The sequence below is a fragment of the Corvus brachyrhynchos genome, unplaced genomic scaffold (genome assembly GCF_000691975.1).
Source record: "Corvus brachyrhynchos isolate BGI_N302 unplaced genomic scaffold, ASM69197v1 scaffold101, whole genome shotgun sequence".
Taxonomy (NCBI): Eukaryota; Metazoa; Chordata; class Aves; order Passeriformes; family Corvidae; genus Corvus; species Corvus brachyrhynchos.
Window position 1 is genome coordinate 10,270,408 of NW_008237239.1, and position 13,014 is coordinate 10,283,421.

At 36.4% G+C, this 13,014-nt stretch overlaps 1 protein-coding gene across 3 annotated transcripts in view; it reads left to right on the forward strand.

The window, feature by feature from the left end:
- ZNF644 (zinc finger protein 644) overlaps positions 1-11,086 on the forward strand; it is a 43,386-nt gene extending 32,300 nt beyond the window's left edge. For 2 of the 3 annotated variants that reach the window (XM_017729934.1, XM_017729936.1), the window contains 2 exons: positions 8,659-8,761; positions 9,249-11,086. In XM_017729934.1, the coding sequence (XP_017585423.1) occupies positions 8,659-8,761; positions 9,249-9,441 (296 nt within the window). In that variant the 3' untranslated portion in view covers positions 9,442-11,086. Of the gene's footprint in view, positions 1-1,205; positions 1,329-8,658; positions 8,762-9,248 lie in introns of all 3 variants that reach the window. The other variant, XM_017729935.1, reaches the window with a different exon arrangement.
- The last annotated feature ends 1,928 nt before the right edge of the window (positions 11,087-13,014 follow it).

The following is a 13,014-nucleotide window of genomic DNA, read 5'->3' on the forward strand; positions in this document are numbered from 1 at the left end:
ATTTACTGCTCAATGCTAGGTAGAACCTGTTTGGTTGTGGTGAACAACCAAGTAAAAATAAACATACGCTCGCATAGTACTAACGGTTATGAATGGGGCCCGATAGTTTTCTGTGGCTGAGGTAACAGAATTTGATAACTAACGCACTGTGCCAGTTGAGTTAATGAGAAAATATTTAACATCGAGTTGAACATCTTCTGTTTTTCCTAAAAAAGGGCAAATATTCCTAATTCTGGTTTTAGTTTTAAAAAGGCTTTAACCAACCAGGTATTCTTCTTCTGTAACTTGCCTGAAAAAACAGCATGTCTTCTGTGGGCTGCTGGAGAATAGCATTCTTTCTTTCCTGCAAACAGAGACTTTCCAGCTGAGTAGTTTTAGCTTTTTCATTTATTCTTCTAATAATTTATTAGTAGAGAGCCTGAAATATTAGTTGACCAAAACAATATATCTTTGGTAAAATGCAGGGAGAAACATTATGGTGAAGTTGAGCAGGGGAGAAGTTACGATGGTTTCTTTGTCTGTAAGTGAGGAATTCAGTATTGTTTCATTGTTTTCCTGTGATAAATAGCATATTGCTTTGTTGATATTTATTTAGCACAAAGATTTTAGCAAAAAACTTCAAATCATTTACTTTCATTATCAATTGTGCACCTAAAGTAATGAATAGAAAACGCACTGAACAATATGTTTGGTCTAACAACTGTTCAGTGGTGTGTTTTACCACCTTTTTCTCTGAGCCTTCAACAGCCGCCTAATTTTAGTATTGAGCTCTTCAGTCTTACGGGTAAAACACTTCTAATTACCACTTTGTCAACTTGGCTTTTCAAATTCTTTTTATTGGAAATGTTGAAAGCTCTGAAATTTCTCAACAGAATTGTGCTGTACAAATTGCAGGATTGTATTTTGGAATTAGAGCTTCATAATGTGGAGATCTGTAGGAACTTGATAGTAAGTACTAAATGCAGAGTAGCCTACTGGGCTCAAGTTGCCTCCTTTCTGTTCTTTTTCAAATAACATGGTTTGGCTTAAAGCACTAGGTGGAAAACTAATAACGGTTAACTTGGATCCTTCTAATATACTAAACAATCGCATCAATGCAGTGAATATATTTTAAACCATCTTTATTGCAGAAAACTTTTTACAACGCTTTGAGAATTTCATTTTTTGAAGAGAGAACTGGATTATAGTTTTCTTTTGAATGATAGGTATGCCTGTGAAGCTTAGAACGTGTGTGCATTGCAATACGACGTTTACAAGTGCTGTTAGCCTGTCCAACCACTTACGCGCTTATGCACGAAAGAAGAGTGCTGGACTTTTGACTGGGACAGGTATGTTTTGTTACAGATGTAAAAGCAAGTCTGTCTATGATACATTTTCTTCATCAGACTGGACAAAAGCATATGTTAATTCAAAATAATTTTGAAGCTTCTGCTGGTAAACAATTTATTTGCCATAAAACTTCAGCAACTTGTAAGAAAACGTATGTTGCTGTTGTCCACTCTCATGTCTGATTTTCATTCTTACTCTTTGATATTGGATCCAACACTTAAGGTATGTAAGCAAAAGTAAGAGATGGTTGCTTAAATTCATTCTCCTGTGATATCACAACTTCCAAACCAGATAGTTGGCCTTCTAATGACATGCTTAAAAGTATCTCAGAAATGAGAGCGGTGGGGAGAAAAAAAAAGGCCACAAAACAACAAGTAGTTTTTACTGTCTAGTACATATAATTACAAAGAATAGTCCAGTAAAATAGGAAAAGCAAGTAATTTTACACCTTGTATATTTCTAACAGCATATTGTGTGTAGTTGGTTTCATATCTTGTTCGACTCACAACTCAAAAACTACCTGCTCTGACATTGAGTGAGGGTCGTACAGCATTTAGCACTGCTATTAATGTCTTTTTATTAAAACAAACTTCATTTTGAAATTCTTCTAATATGCTGTATTTTGGCTTGTTTCCAGAGACCTGCAGCTTGCTTGGCTGTAGGCAGTTTCTGAGTTTACTTGGATTATTGCTGAGATTAGTGGGACTTCACATGATCAACAGCAAATTGAGGAGCAGAGATGCAATATAATGAGGAAAATTTGGAGATATGAAGCCTGAAATATTCTATAATTAAGAAGGGCAGCCATCAGTTTTCTGTGTCAACAAACACAGACTTTTACATAATGGTCTTGGAAAATGCATAATCCTTTTTTTATCTGCAGATGTAATTCATTATGCTAAAAATGACAAACTGAGTTGCAGGCTTTCTCTGTAGAAGGTTAAAAGAAATATTTTTACAATATGGGCCTGTGGCTGCCAGGTCTTATGTTACACTACATTAATACTATAACAAAGGAGATTTGGAGGAAGTAAGCAGATGCAGTAATATCTAACATGTAAAAGAATATGCCTTTAGTCAGGGATTCTGAAATTTTTCATATTTATTCAGTAAAAAGGTGATGGTAGTGGACTTCATTTATCACTGCTGTGATTTGATATTAGCCCTGTGGTATGGTTCCTTTCTTATATACCTACCGAGGAGGTATTTTTCAATAGCTGTATATTTAAATTGCACATTAATAACTTGACAGTAATTCAGTGAGGGAGACACTGGCAAACAGAATAGTACACAAAGATTGAATCCTGGACAAGCACTTTGTACCTAGCTTCCCTTTTGCTAAGTGAAAAAAGTGAAAGAAGCTTGTTAAGGTGCTTTCAGGGATTTTTGTTTGTTTCCTCTAAGAAATGTATTTTGCTAGTGAAGTAGTTGCATAGTCATCAGAACAGCTGCTGCTTTTCTTAAAAGAATGGAAAGAAAACTCGTGTATCTTGTGTCATTGGACCTAGACGTTGGTTTAAAATCAGGCTAGAAACAAAATGGGGTTAGAAACAAAGTTTAAGTAAAAGGTTAGAAACAAAACTTTGGGGGGAAAAAAAAAAAATCTTTTGATCTCAGAAGCTGGAACTAATCCAGATAACTTATACCATGGATATAGGCCTGTGGCTGAAACCATTGACCTAAGGAGTCAGTGTTGAGTTCTAGTTAAAACATCATGCAACCAATGTATATTTGTAGTAATTTAGTCATGACACTGCTGCAACTCTGTGAAGGTTGTAAGCTTTGCTCATTGACTTCTCAAGCAAGCTTATGCAAGGCTTGTAGACCAAAAAATATGCTTTTAAACAGCTGTTTGGTTTGATATTCCACTTTATAATGTAAGTTTTGTGAGAATTATTTTAATACAAGATTTAACTAGTACACACTAGTTTTAAAGTACACACTTCTTATGAGTGTTGCTCTTAGGTAGATCTTGGGTTTTCTTATTAAAAGATGGTTGTGGTTGAGAGCAGTTTTGAGATGTCTTTTGCTTGGCCTCAGCCACAGCTGAACCTTCAATGGTCTTCAGCCATTCTATGGAGACAATGAGGACACGTTTATACAGGTTCCTTCTTCCCATTAAGCCTTTCTTATATCTTCTGAAATAAATATAACTACCAAAAATAAATCACATCAGTTGAATAATTCTCATTTTCTTGCTGTAATAAAATAATTGTTCACTAAACATGAACACTAATTCTTTTATTTGGCAGTTGTTATGGGACCTATCTAGGCACTACGGTTTACTAGGAGAAATAGATGAGAAATATGTGATCTCTGGATGCCACCAAAGTGAGACCTTTCCAAGCACTACATCAGCTTATGTACTAGTCTCAGATTTTCCATTTGTGTGCATGTGTTTTTGATACTGACTGTTACCATATTGCTCTTCGGGCCGATGCCCTGCTTCTCCAGCCAGTAATTTCGTCATATTTAGTTAAATCTTAGCCTGTTTTTCTTTTCAAATGCAACTTTACAGCTTCAGCAGTATAGTAGACATAGTTAGGCGTAATGGTAGCTTTGGAGAATGGACTCAAGAAAAACATCCTAGAATGGACTCAAGAAAAACATCCTAGAAGTGAAAGTTGCTAGACCATTGGCTGTTTGAGGTTAGTCTTTATTAAACCTTATTTGTGCCTATACTTACACATTATAGATCCACTGTAGAGCAAATAGCTGTGTCTTCAGATGTCTGGCTGGAACTTTTTTTGTTGTTGTTATTCAGTCCAATTTTTAATAATGTAATGATCTAACTGTTCATCTTGAGTAGATGTTCATTTCCTTTTATACCTGTTTTGATGTGTAGCAACACATTGGTGTTTCTCAGAGCATGTGGTAAACTTGCTTCTTTCTTCTGAGTATCTTTAGAGCATTGGATAGACCTACACAAAATCTTCAAAATGCATCTCGCTCTTCTTCGTTACAGTTGTATATTCAGCTTCCTTTCTTCTTATCTCTCTGGGCTTCTCTTCCTCCCTCCTCCCCAAGTCTCTTAATACTTTTCTTGTGCCCTGGCTTTTTACATCTTCTCTTTGTTGACTCTTTTCACCTGCTCAGTCTCTTCTTACTGGCTGTCATCTTCTGGGAATCACTACTTTCCTTTGGTCTCTGCTTCCGTAGGTGGAGACTGCTTTGTCAGAAGTTTGGGAGGGATCAGTAAAGTACAGAGCAAGGAGTCTGGCCTTCAAGCCAACAGTGTGACTGAGGTAGCAGTTCATGAGGGCTACTACATGTTCAAATAATTTCAAATATTATTTTGTCAAATTTGTAGCTTTGGGAAGTTTGCAGTGGAAGCATATCAGGTATGGAGAAATCTGAGATCCACTGGCTTTGTGTGTCTTTATTCTGTGCTGTTACAGTCATAATGAATCAACTGGCATGATGATCTAATTTCCAGTATCCTATAAAATCCTATAGAGAGCAAATCATGGAGGGGTTTTTTTAATGTACTTTATTTGTGCGATAGTGATGAGGATGGGTAGCAAGTGATTGAATTTGAAAAATTAGTGACTAATTGTACAAGAAAGATAATTCATTATTTTTTACTTTTTAATTGACAGTGTTTTCAAATGGTTAATTAGTTCTACTTCTGTGTGCAATGATTCAACTTGTTTTAGCTTACATACACTATGACAAAAGTAATGAAGTCTGAGTAAAAGACCCAGCTTCAGTTTTCCTGAAATAAGAACCATTTCATTTTGGGGGACATCAGGAAGAAGAGCCGTTTAATTTGGAACCGCAGACCAAATGTCACGGCGTGAAAGGGCCTCTAATTGTGACCTGTATAATTCATGTTGTCTTAGGCATGCTCATTGAAACCTCTTATCTCCATCTGCTTGTAGTCTTTCTTGATAAGTGGTCACAGAGGTTTTTATATGCAGTGTTTTTACCTAGCATATATTTTTCGAAGTAGTGTGCTCTGAAATTGTACCTAAGTACCGCAAGGAGATTCCTCCGGAGTTTGATTGTCTTTTGTTTTAGATGGATTGTTTCTCCATCATGTCTTACCAGCAGCTTGAGGAAGTGATGTGACTGGTTGTTTACAAGAAGTTTTTCAGTTATTAACTGGGAAACACCAGGTGGCCGAAGTTGAAAGAGATTTCTTCCAAAAAGAAGTAGGCCTTTATGGAGAATGAAGGATGATAGTTTGGAAGCTTTTGTAACTATTAAGTAGGTGCTAATGATAGGTAGTTCCTGCCTCTCTCTAGCAATTGTGGCAGTTTCCATGCAGTTTACTAGAGCTAAATTATCCTTGGTCTCTTCTCAGATGTGATAAAAATACACTTTCTGAGGAGGTCATGTTTTGTTACAGTAAAGGCATAGGAAAAGCAGTAACTGAGTTTTGGTCAGAACATGGCTACTTTATGGGGAGGCAATTGTGTGACTTACTTGATGTTTACAACCACTTGTAAGCATCATATCAACAGAGTACTCAAGTCTGTGGCTTTATTTAAACTTGCTGCTCCCTGGATAGACAAAATGAAATTATTGTGACAGTTACTGGTACACATGCCTGATAACTACTGTTTGAATTGTGGTTTTCAATCAGCTTTACTCAGATACTCCTTCTTCGTTCACTTTTCAGCTTCACTGGAGTAACCTCAAAATGTACTGGTGCTGCTTTGAGCTCCCTAAAATATGAAAGAGTATGTTCACTAGCTCAAAAGACAAGGGGAACAAAAAATGACCCTTGCAGAACACAGGTTTAGTGTTCTTAGTATTTTCTATCTTTTGTAACAGCTTCTTGCTTGGGCAAATCTACTTTCAAATTTAGCTAAGTTGCTCTGAGAATTCATTGCATAATTGGAGTCTTTTTCTTGGTCTTTTGCTGTGATACTTTCTGTTCTTTCTTTTGTAATTTCCCTATCCAGAGTCTCCATCATAAACAGCACAGAGAACATGCCCTTTCATTTGTTTTCCTTGTTTTCTCATTGTTCTTGGAAAAGGTACCTTTCAAGGAAGTAGAAGCTACCTCTCCTGGTTCATTATGGCAGTTTCTGTCAGTGGTGCTGTTGTTTGGTTGCACAGTAGTTCAGAGGGGTTTTTTCTTATAAAAAGAAAATTATACATGCACACGCACAAACCAATTAGGTGTCAGGAATCTGTTGCAGAAGACCAGTCCAGGTCTAATAAGAAAGGGAAGGCTCTCTGAAATGCTCCAGATGTGTGTGAGTAGAATCAAATTTCTTGATGGGAATGAATGTCTTCGCCAACATCAAGGAAATCAGCAAGCCCTTGTTTCAAATGCAGGTTGGTCTCTCTAGGAGGAGTCTGTTGTCTACTGCTTTGTTTTTTTCCACTCATATCAACTGACATCAACTAACTGTCATCAGATGGAACTCATGGGCATGTTTGCATTTGGATAGTACCAACTTCTGTTTCCCTTCTTCCCATGATGTTCCACAAAATTGGCAAAGGCAGAGCTTTTGCTGTAGTAACTGCTGCAGATAAGTTGCCCCACATACCAACAGTTCTCTTCAAATCATGGGTGTCTGGGTTCCAGTATTTTATCTGCTTACATTGCTGATGATGTTACTGAAGTGGCGGTGTGTAAATATTTATGCATGTGGTAGTTCCTACCTGATATGATAGTTCGCTTTTCTCTTCCTAATTAAATGAAGAATATGCTTTTGGTGAGAGAATAAAGTATTAAGAACCCCTTAATGCTTTTCCAGAAGTTATCTTGGCCATTTCTCTCTCTCTCTCTCTCTCTCTCTCTCTCTCCCCCCCCTGCCACTTTGGGTTACTGCCTTTATATCCAGACTGGTTTTGTTGTTGCTGTCAGAAAAAAATGCTGTTAAGCCTCATTTTCCTAATGTTGATCTGAAGAAGTCTCTCTAGGTTGGTATCTGCTTTCTACTTATTTTATTGGTTCTCTCATACCTTCAAGCCTCAGAAATTCATTCTAAATTTTAAATTAGATTGGTAGGAATCTTTAAGTCTGGGGATGGAACTGGGAAACATCTGGTATATCTACCAAGTTAAAAGTTGGGCCACAAGGTAAAAGCTTGAGAGGTGCTCATTTGGAGGGCATGAGAAAAATTAAGGATGCAATCAAGACTGTGTGTTCTTTAAATCAACGTGTTTTACCTTACCAGACGATGTCTTATGCTTCAGAATGCTCAGAGGTTAATTCTTCTGTTTTATATTCTAGGATTCAAAACTTTAGCCAAGTGTAACATTTTTTTTTTTCCATTTTACTGTTAAGATGCTTCAGTAGCATAGCATTATGCCTTCTTGGTATCAAGAATACCACCTGGTACTGTCTTTCTGGTTTCTGTGGAGTTTTTGTTGAAGTGATGTAACTGGTTGTTTGCAAAAAGTTTTTGTGTTGGAGTTCTATTGTTGGTGTCTTGTGTTTCGGAATAGAGCATAGCTAGATACACTTCTCAGTTCAAGCAGTCACAAACTTCTTGAGCTTTATCAGCTGTTTGCATTATAACAATATTAATTCAGTTTAATCTACTCATCCACTTCGGCTGCTTCTTAGAATCTCCAGGTTTTGTTTCAGATTCCCATTACACGTGTTTATGGGAGGTACAAACCTCAAAGCTATCTGAACTCATTTGCTATGTGTTTCCTGTTCACACACATTACTTTCATACATAGTTTCAAATGCTTAGACTGAATTTAAAAAGTGGCCTTGCCATCCCTGTTGATTGTCCTAATACCAGCTCCCACTGCCAAGGACTAATACGTACTTATTGTAAGCTTCATTCGAATTCAGACAGCAGTGAAGGGGAAGCTTCATTTGAAATTCTTAGAACAAAAGGACAAATTTTTGCTTTGTGTTGAAAACAAATGGCAGGTGTTTTATTCAAACTAGAAATTTTTTATTGTACTAGCTGAAAGCTACAACTTCATAAAGTTGTAACTTGGTTGAACATGAGTGGTTTTACGATGGTACTTCAACTACAAAACAAATTCTGAGATTTTGACAGTGTTTTATGCATGAAGGGAATTTCCAATGGTGCTTTGCTTCTGTGTAATTCTGCAGTAGGTTTGTAGGTGCTTGCTGATACTAAAACAACAGTTTAATGCTGTGTCAATTATCTAGTCTTTCAAAGAGCAAGCACTATGCTAAGCTAAAAAAAAACCAGCTTCATGTGTTTTGCCAGTATATTTCTTAGACTACTCGGTAATTGTTGTGGATTTACATTATAATTAAATATAGAATAACAAGGAGTTAGATGTCTTTTCACTACTGCCATAGGGAATACTTACTGAATATCTCTATTTACTAACACTCATTGAAGTATTACTTTCACATATGGAAATTTCTCTTCTTAGCTTTAGACTGTAAGCAAAAGAAGTCAAGGTCAAGATCTGGAAGCAAGAAGAAAATGCTGCCGTTACCTCATAGTGCTGATGAAGTTTACATACTCAGATGCAGGTACATAGTGTTACTTTAATTGGAAGAATACATTCTTAAGAGCTTGCTAATGTTAGTCATTAAAAGATTCATGATTGGATCCATAAATGTTTGTGATTAAATTGAATGATAAGGGGGGAAAGCAATTGCCTGTTTTCATTAATTTGAACAAGAGGATTTGATTCAGTCATACTTGGTTGTTAGTTTGCCAGTTGTTTCTCTAGCTAAAATCCTATTGGTCGTGTCTGAGTAATACTTTGTCCTTCAAAAGAAACCTTATATAAGAACAACGGATTGTTATTACTGGTGTTGAAAGTGTGAGAGTGTGAGTTGTATAAGCTACAGGGTTTTGTGCTCACTACTAATGAACTCAATTACTAAGCTTTTCAGCTAAAACATTTAGAAACAAATTTCAAAAAAATTGAGACTTTCGTCTTACTGTCTCTGTTTTGTAATTTTTCAGTAGAGATAAATATATCTTGATGGATTAATTGTAATATTTGCATAGGTTTTGTGGTCTGGTCTTTCGAGGACCTTTGTCTGTTCAAGAAGACTGGATAAAGCACTTGCAGCGACACATTGTCAACGCAAACCTTCCACGGACTGGAGCTGGCATGGTTGAAGTCACATCACTACTTAAAAAGCCTGCTTCAATTACTGAAACTTCATTTTCTTTACTGATGGCAGAAGCAGCATCATAGAACACAGAAACATTTTAAATTTTAATTGGATGTAAATTTGAAATAGTTAATCATTTTTTAAAATAAATTGCTACACTAAATTATGTTTATAAATGCTAAAGACAGAAAACAGAGGAAGTGGATTACAGTAACATCAAAATAAATTGAATACCTAACAGTTACAGTAAGTAGTCTTTATATTTTATATAGGGTGGAAGATGTGTTTTTAAGGTTTATTATGTTTTTGTCAGTTACTGTGTTCACTATCAATACAAGACCATTATATGTATGGCAGCCATTTTTAAATTGTTGCACATGGGTACTTAAAAGACAGATTTTAATAAAACAAAGAAACCACATTCTCTTCAGTGTTACCCAAATCAAGGCTCTGTTTATTCCAAAAAGAATTACATAGTAAAATAAGATACTATTATATTTTGTTTGTATGTATGTAGTGTTTTGTATAATACCAAGAACTGCTAATACAATTTACTCAACTTAGGGCATTAAATACCATGTACTTCATAGTTCAAGAGACTGTTTTGTTCAAATAGGGCAATTAGTACTATTCTATCTAGGTGTGTAAGTGTTTTTTTTTAAATCACATGAGGCTTTTTGTACTAAAAAGTGGAGGGAAACTTGTTTAAACAAATTTCTAAGAGAAATATGTACATAATACTGGAAATTTGTGGTAAGGAAATATTCTTTACTTCAGTTGCATTTCTCACTGACAATAAAGTGGTGCATCCATGCTACCTCCTACTTGTCAACAAAGATGGTATTTACCCTTATGTTTTTGTATCATAGTAGATTCAGTCCAACTTTCTTTATTACAAAGCATCTTTTTGTTAACAAGTTTGTTACTTTTATGACGATTTACTTAAAGTCTGACTTGCTTCCAGAAGTTTGCCTCTACTATTTTATTTAACACTGTAGAAATGTACTAATAAGCATTGCTCACTACACGGTTAGAGTAGGCTTTTCATTTATAATTCTGTTTAAAAGATTGATCATTTTAGAAAATTCAAACACAGATTGAAATGTTTCTACATATGAAGAGAATGTTTACAACTTAAATTTTAGAGCTTGTTTTGGATGTGATTATATGTATGAAAACTGTAACACTATGCTCATGCTAAGGACCTACTTACAGATTTATTGAAATAAATGTGCTGTGAGGATGGAAATATGGTGCAGGTGTCTTGGTCATGATGAATCGTGTTTGTTCATTTAAACTGTCTTCAGAACATGATTTTTGTTTAAATCAAATTAGATTCCTCTACAAATCAATTTTGTATGCAAGTAACATTTCATTTTACTCATATAGGGTAACAGATACTGTAGTTAAGCCAAGGATATGCATTGATATTTTCTTTATATGTAAATAAAGTTAAAAGCAGTTAAAGCAAGAGGAGTATTTTGGTAGAGTATATACATACCTCACTGCCAGTGAAATTGCTTTCCTATGGTATATCTCCTTACCAGAAAAATCTCTAAATAAAAAGGTTTAAAGAAAATCTAAATGTCTATAATGTGAAGCATTTATTTGCATTGTGTGAATTAAGTTTGTGGAATTGATTTGTCTTGCTTGAGATTAGAATCTTCTCATGATCTTAAGTAAAAGTACATTTACTTGCAATAAACTGAATTGTTCACAGACGCATTACATTTGATTGGTGGAAAGTATGAATAAATGTCTGTCTTCCTGGATGCACAGAGTTCAGAGTTAACACATGAAGCTTGTTAATGTTCTGATAGAATAGATGGGCTAAAAATGCACAGCTGTGCAAGACAGAGGCCTCAGACAAGGCCATCCTAGCTCTGTCAAGGCTATCATTAAATTAGTGCTGTCAGGTGTTTAACTGTACAAATTGCTACAGTTATGTTTAGCTTTCTTGTTGAAATTTATTCTCTTGTAAGTGGAAAATCTACATGGTTACATTTAAAGGCTGGAGGAATAAATACTTCAGAGATTTTAGAAAAGATAACTGGGATACTGAAGTGTATTGCAGACAAATTATGTGTATGCAGACTAACAAATTTCTGAATTTGTGGATACTTGTGGGACTTTTTTATACGATGTGAAAATGGAAGATTTAAAGCAATGTGTTGAAGCAGAATAGAGGGAAGTGATCCATCACCTTGAATGTTTATAATGCTTTAATAGAGTGCTTGTTTACCCTTCTCACCAAAAAAGGTGCTTGTGAGAGCACCATATTTTGTGGCTGTTTAGCAAATGAAAAAATCAATTAAGTGCAAATGATATTTATCTAATGTTGTTAAGAATGCTTGTAAGGTGAAGCCATACTGTGCAGAATTTTGCATTAGCAAAAAACTCTTACTAGATTCATAATAATAATTTTTAAAACCCTGGTTAATTCTGTTTAATTCATTAAACCCCAATTGCGAGCTACTTTATGTAATACTAAGATGTAATGTTGTGTCTGAAGAGCAGTGAGCTCTAGGGCTGATCAGTTTCCAAAATGAGATTCTATTGATGAGGAGCAATTTTCAGTGACAGGCTGTGTGCCTGTCAGGCATCAGATCGTTGTGATCATATAGTTCAAAAAATATGTAGGAGTTCTAGAACTCTTCTGATTATTAAATTAATTGCATATGTGGTTGATACAGGCTGAATAATCTTAAAAAAAAATAGAGTACTATTAGCTGTCTTTAGCCTCTAGTCCTCAAGTGGGGCTATTTATTTTCTTGGTTTCTGTTGTTTGGAAGTACAGGTATTTTTTGTCACTAGCTACAAGGAAATACAAATCTCCCGCTCTGGAGTTAGCAAAATTCTAAATAATATGATAGAAGAGGGGAAATTAAATCAGTCACTTTGTGATGCCAATTCGATGTTACGTTGCTTGAGAGGCTCTGTGGCAGTCTGTGCTGAAGAGCTGGACTTCCAGAGTTGCACATCTAAACACGAGTGTTAGTCTGTTCAGGTTGGCTTAGATTGCTTTGGGGTAAAGACTGCAGTGGCACAGTGATTTTTGTTTGGTTGATTTTGGTTCTTTATCACAGTCTTGTTTTTGAAGTTATCCTAGTTTCTGGTAAAGGTCTCTTAGTAGTAGCCTCGGGAAGACTGTAGAAGACCACCCCCATACACTTTTCATAAGGTGATGGCCTATATTCCCTAGTCCCAGTGATATTTCCAAATTCTCTTCAAAAATTAAAACTGCTTGCATTCCTTGAGAAGATGTTTCTGCAGAACCTTGGACAGGTGATTAATTTAAAGTGCCTGTGGTAGCTGCTGCCAAGTGGTAGTGTGTTCAGGCTGGGTGCGTGGGAAATGGAGGTGAGCAGACAACACGCGTTGTCGCACAGAGATCCCTGGGCATTTACTGCGGTTTGCCCTGTGCTGCCTCATGTGGACTGGGGGAACTGTATGAGGTGGATTGCTCCCACGGGCTGAGGGAGCCCAGCTCTGCCCGCAGATCCAACTTCTCCTCGGGGCTCGCCTTCCCCAGGCAGCAGCGTCAGGAAATGAGCTGCTGGCTCCTCCCGGTGGGAGAGGAAGGACCTGAGCGTAGGTGTCGGTAGCTGTTGGGGAGGGAGAGCGAGCGCGGCCATGCCGAAGGTGGGCACTGTAGC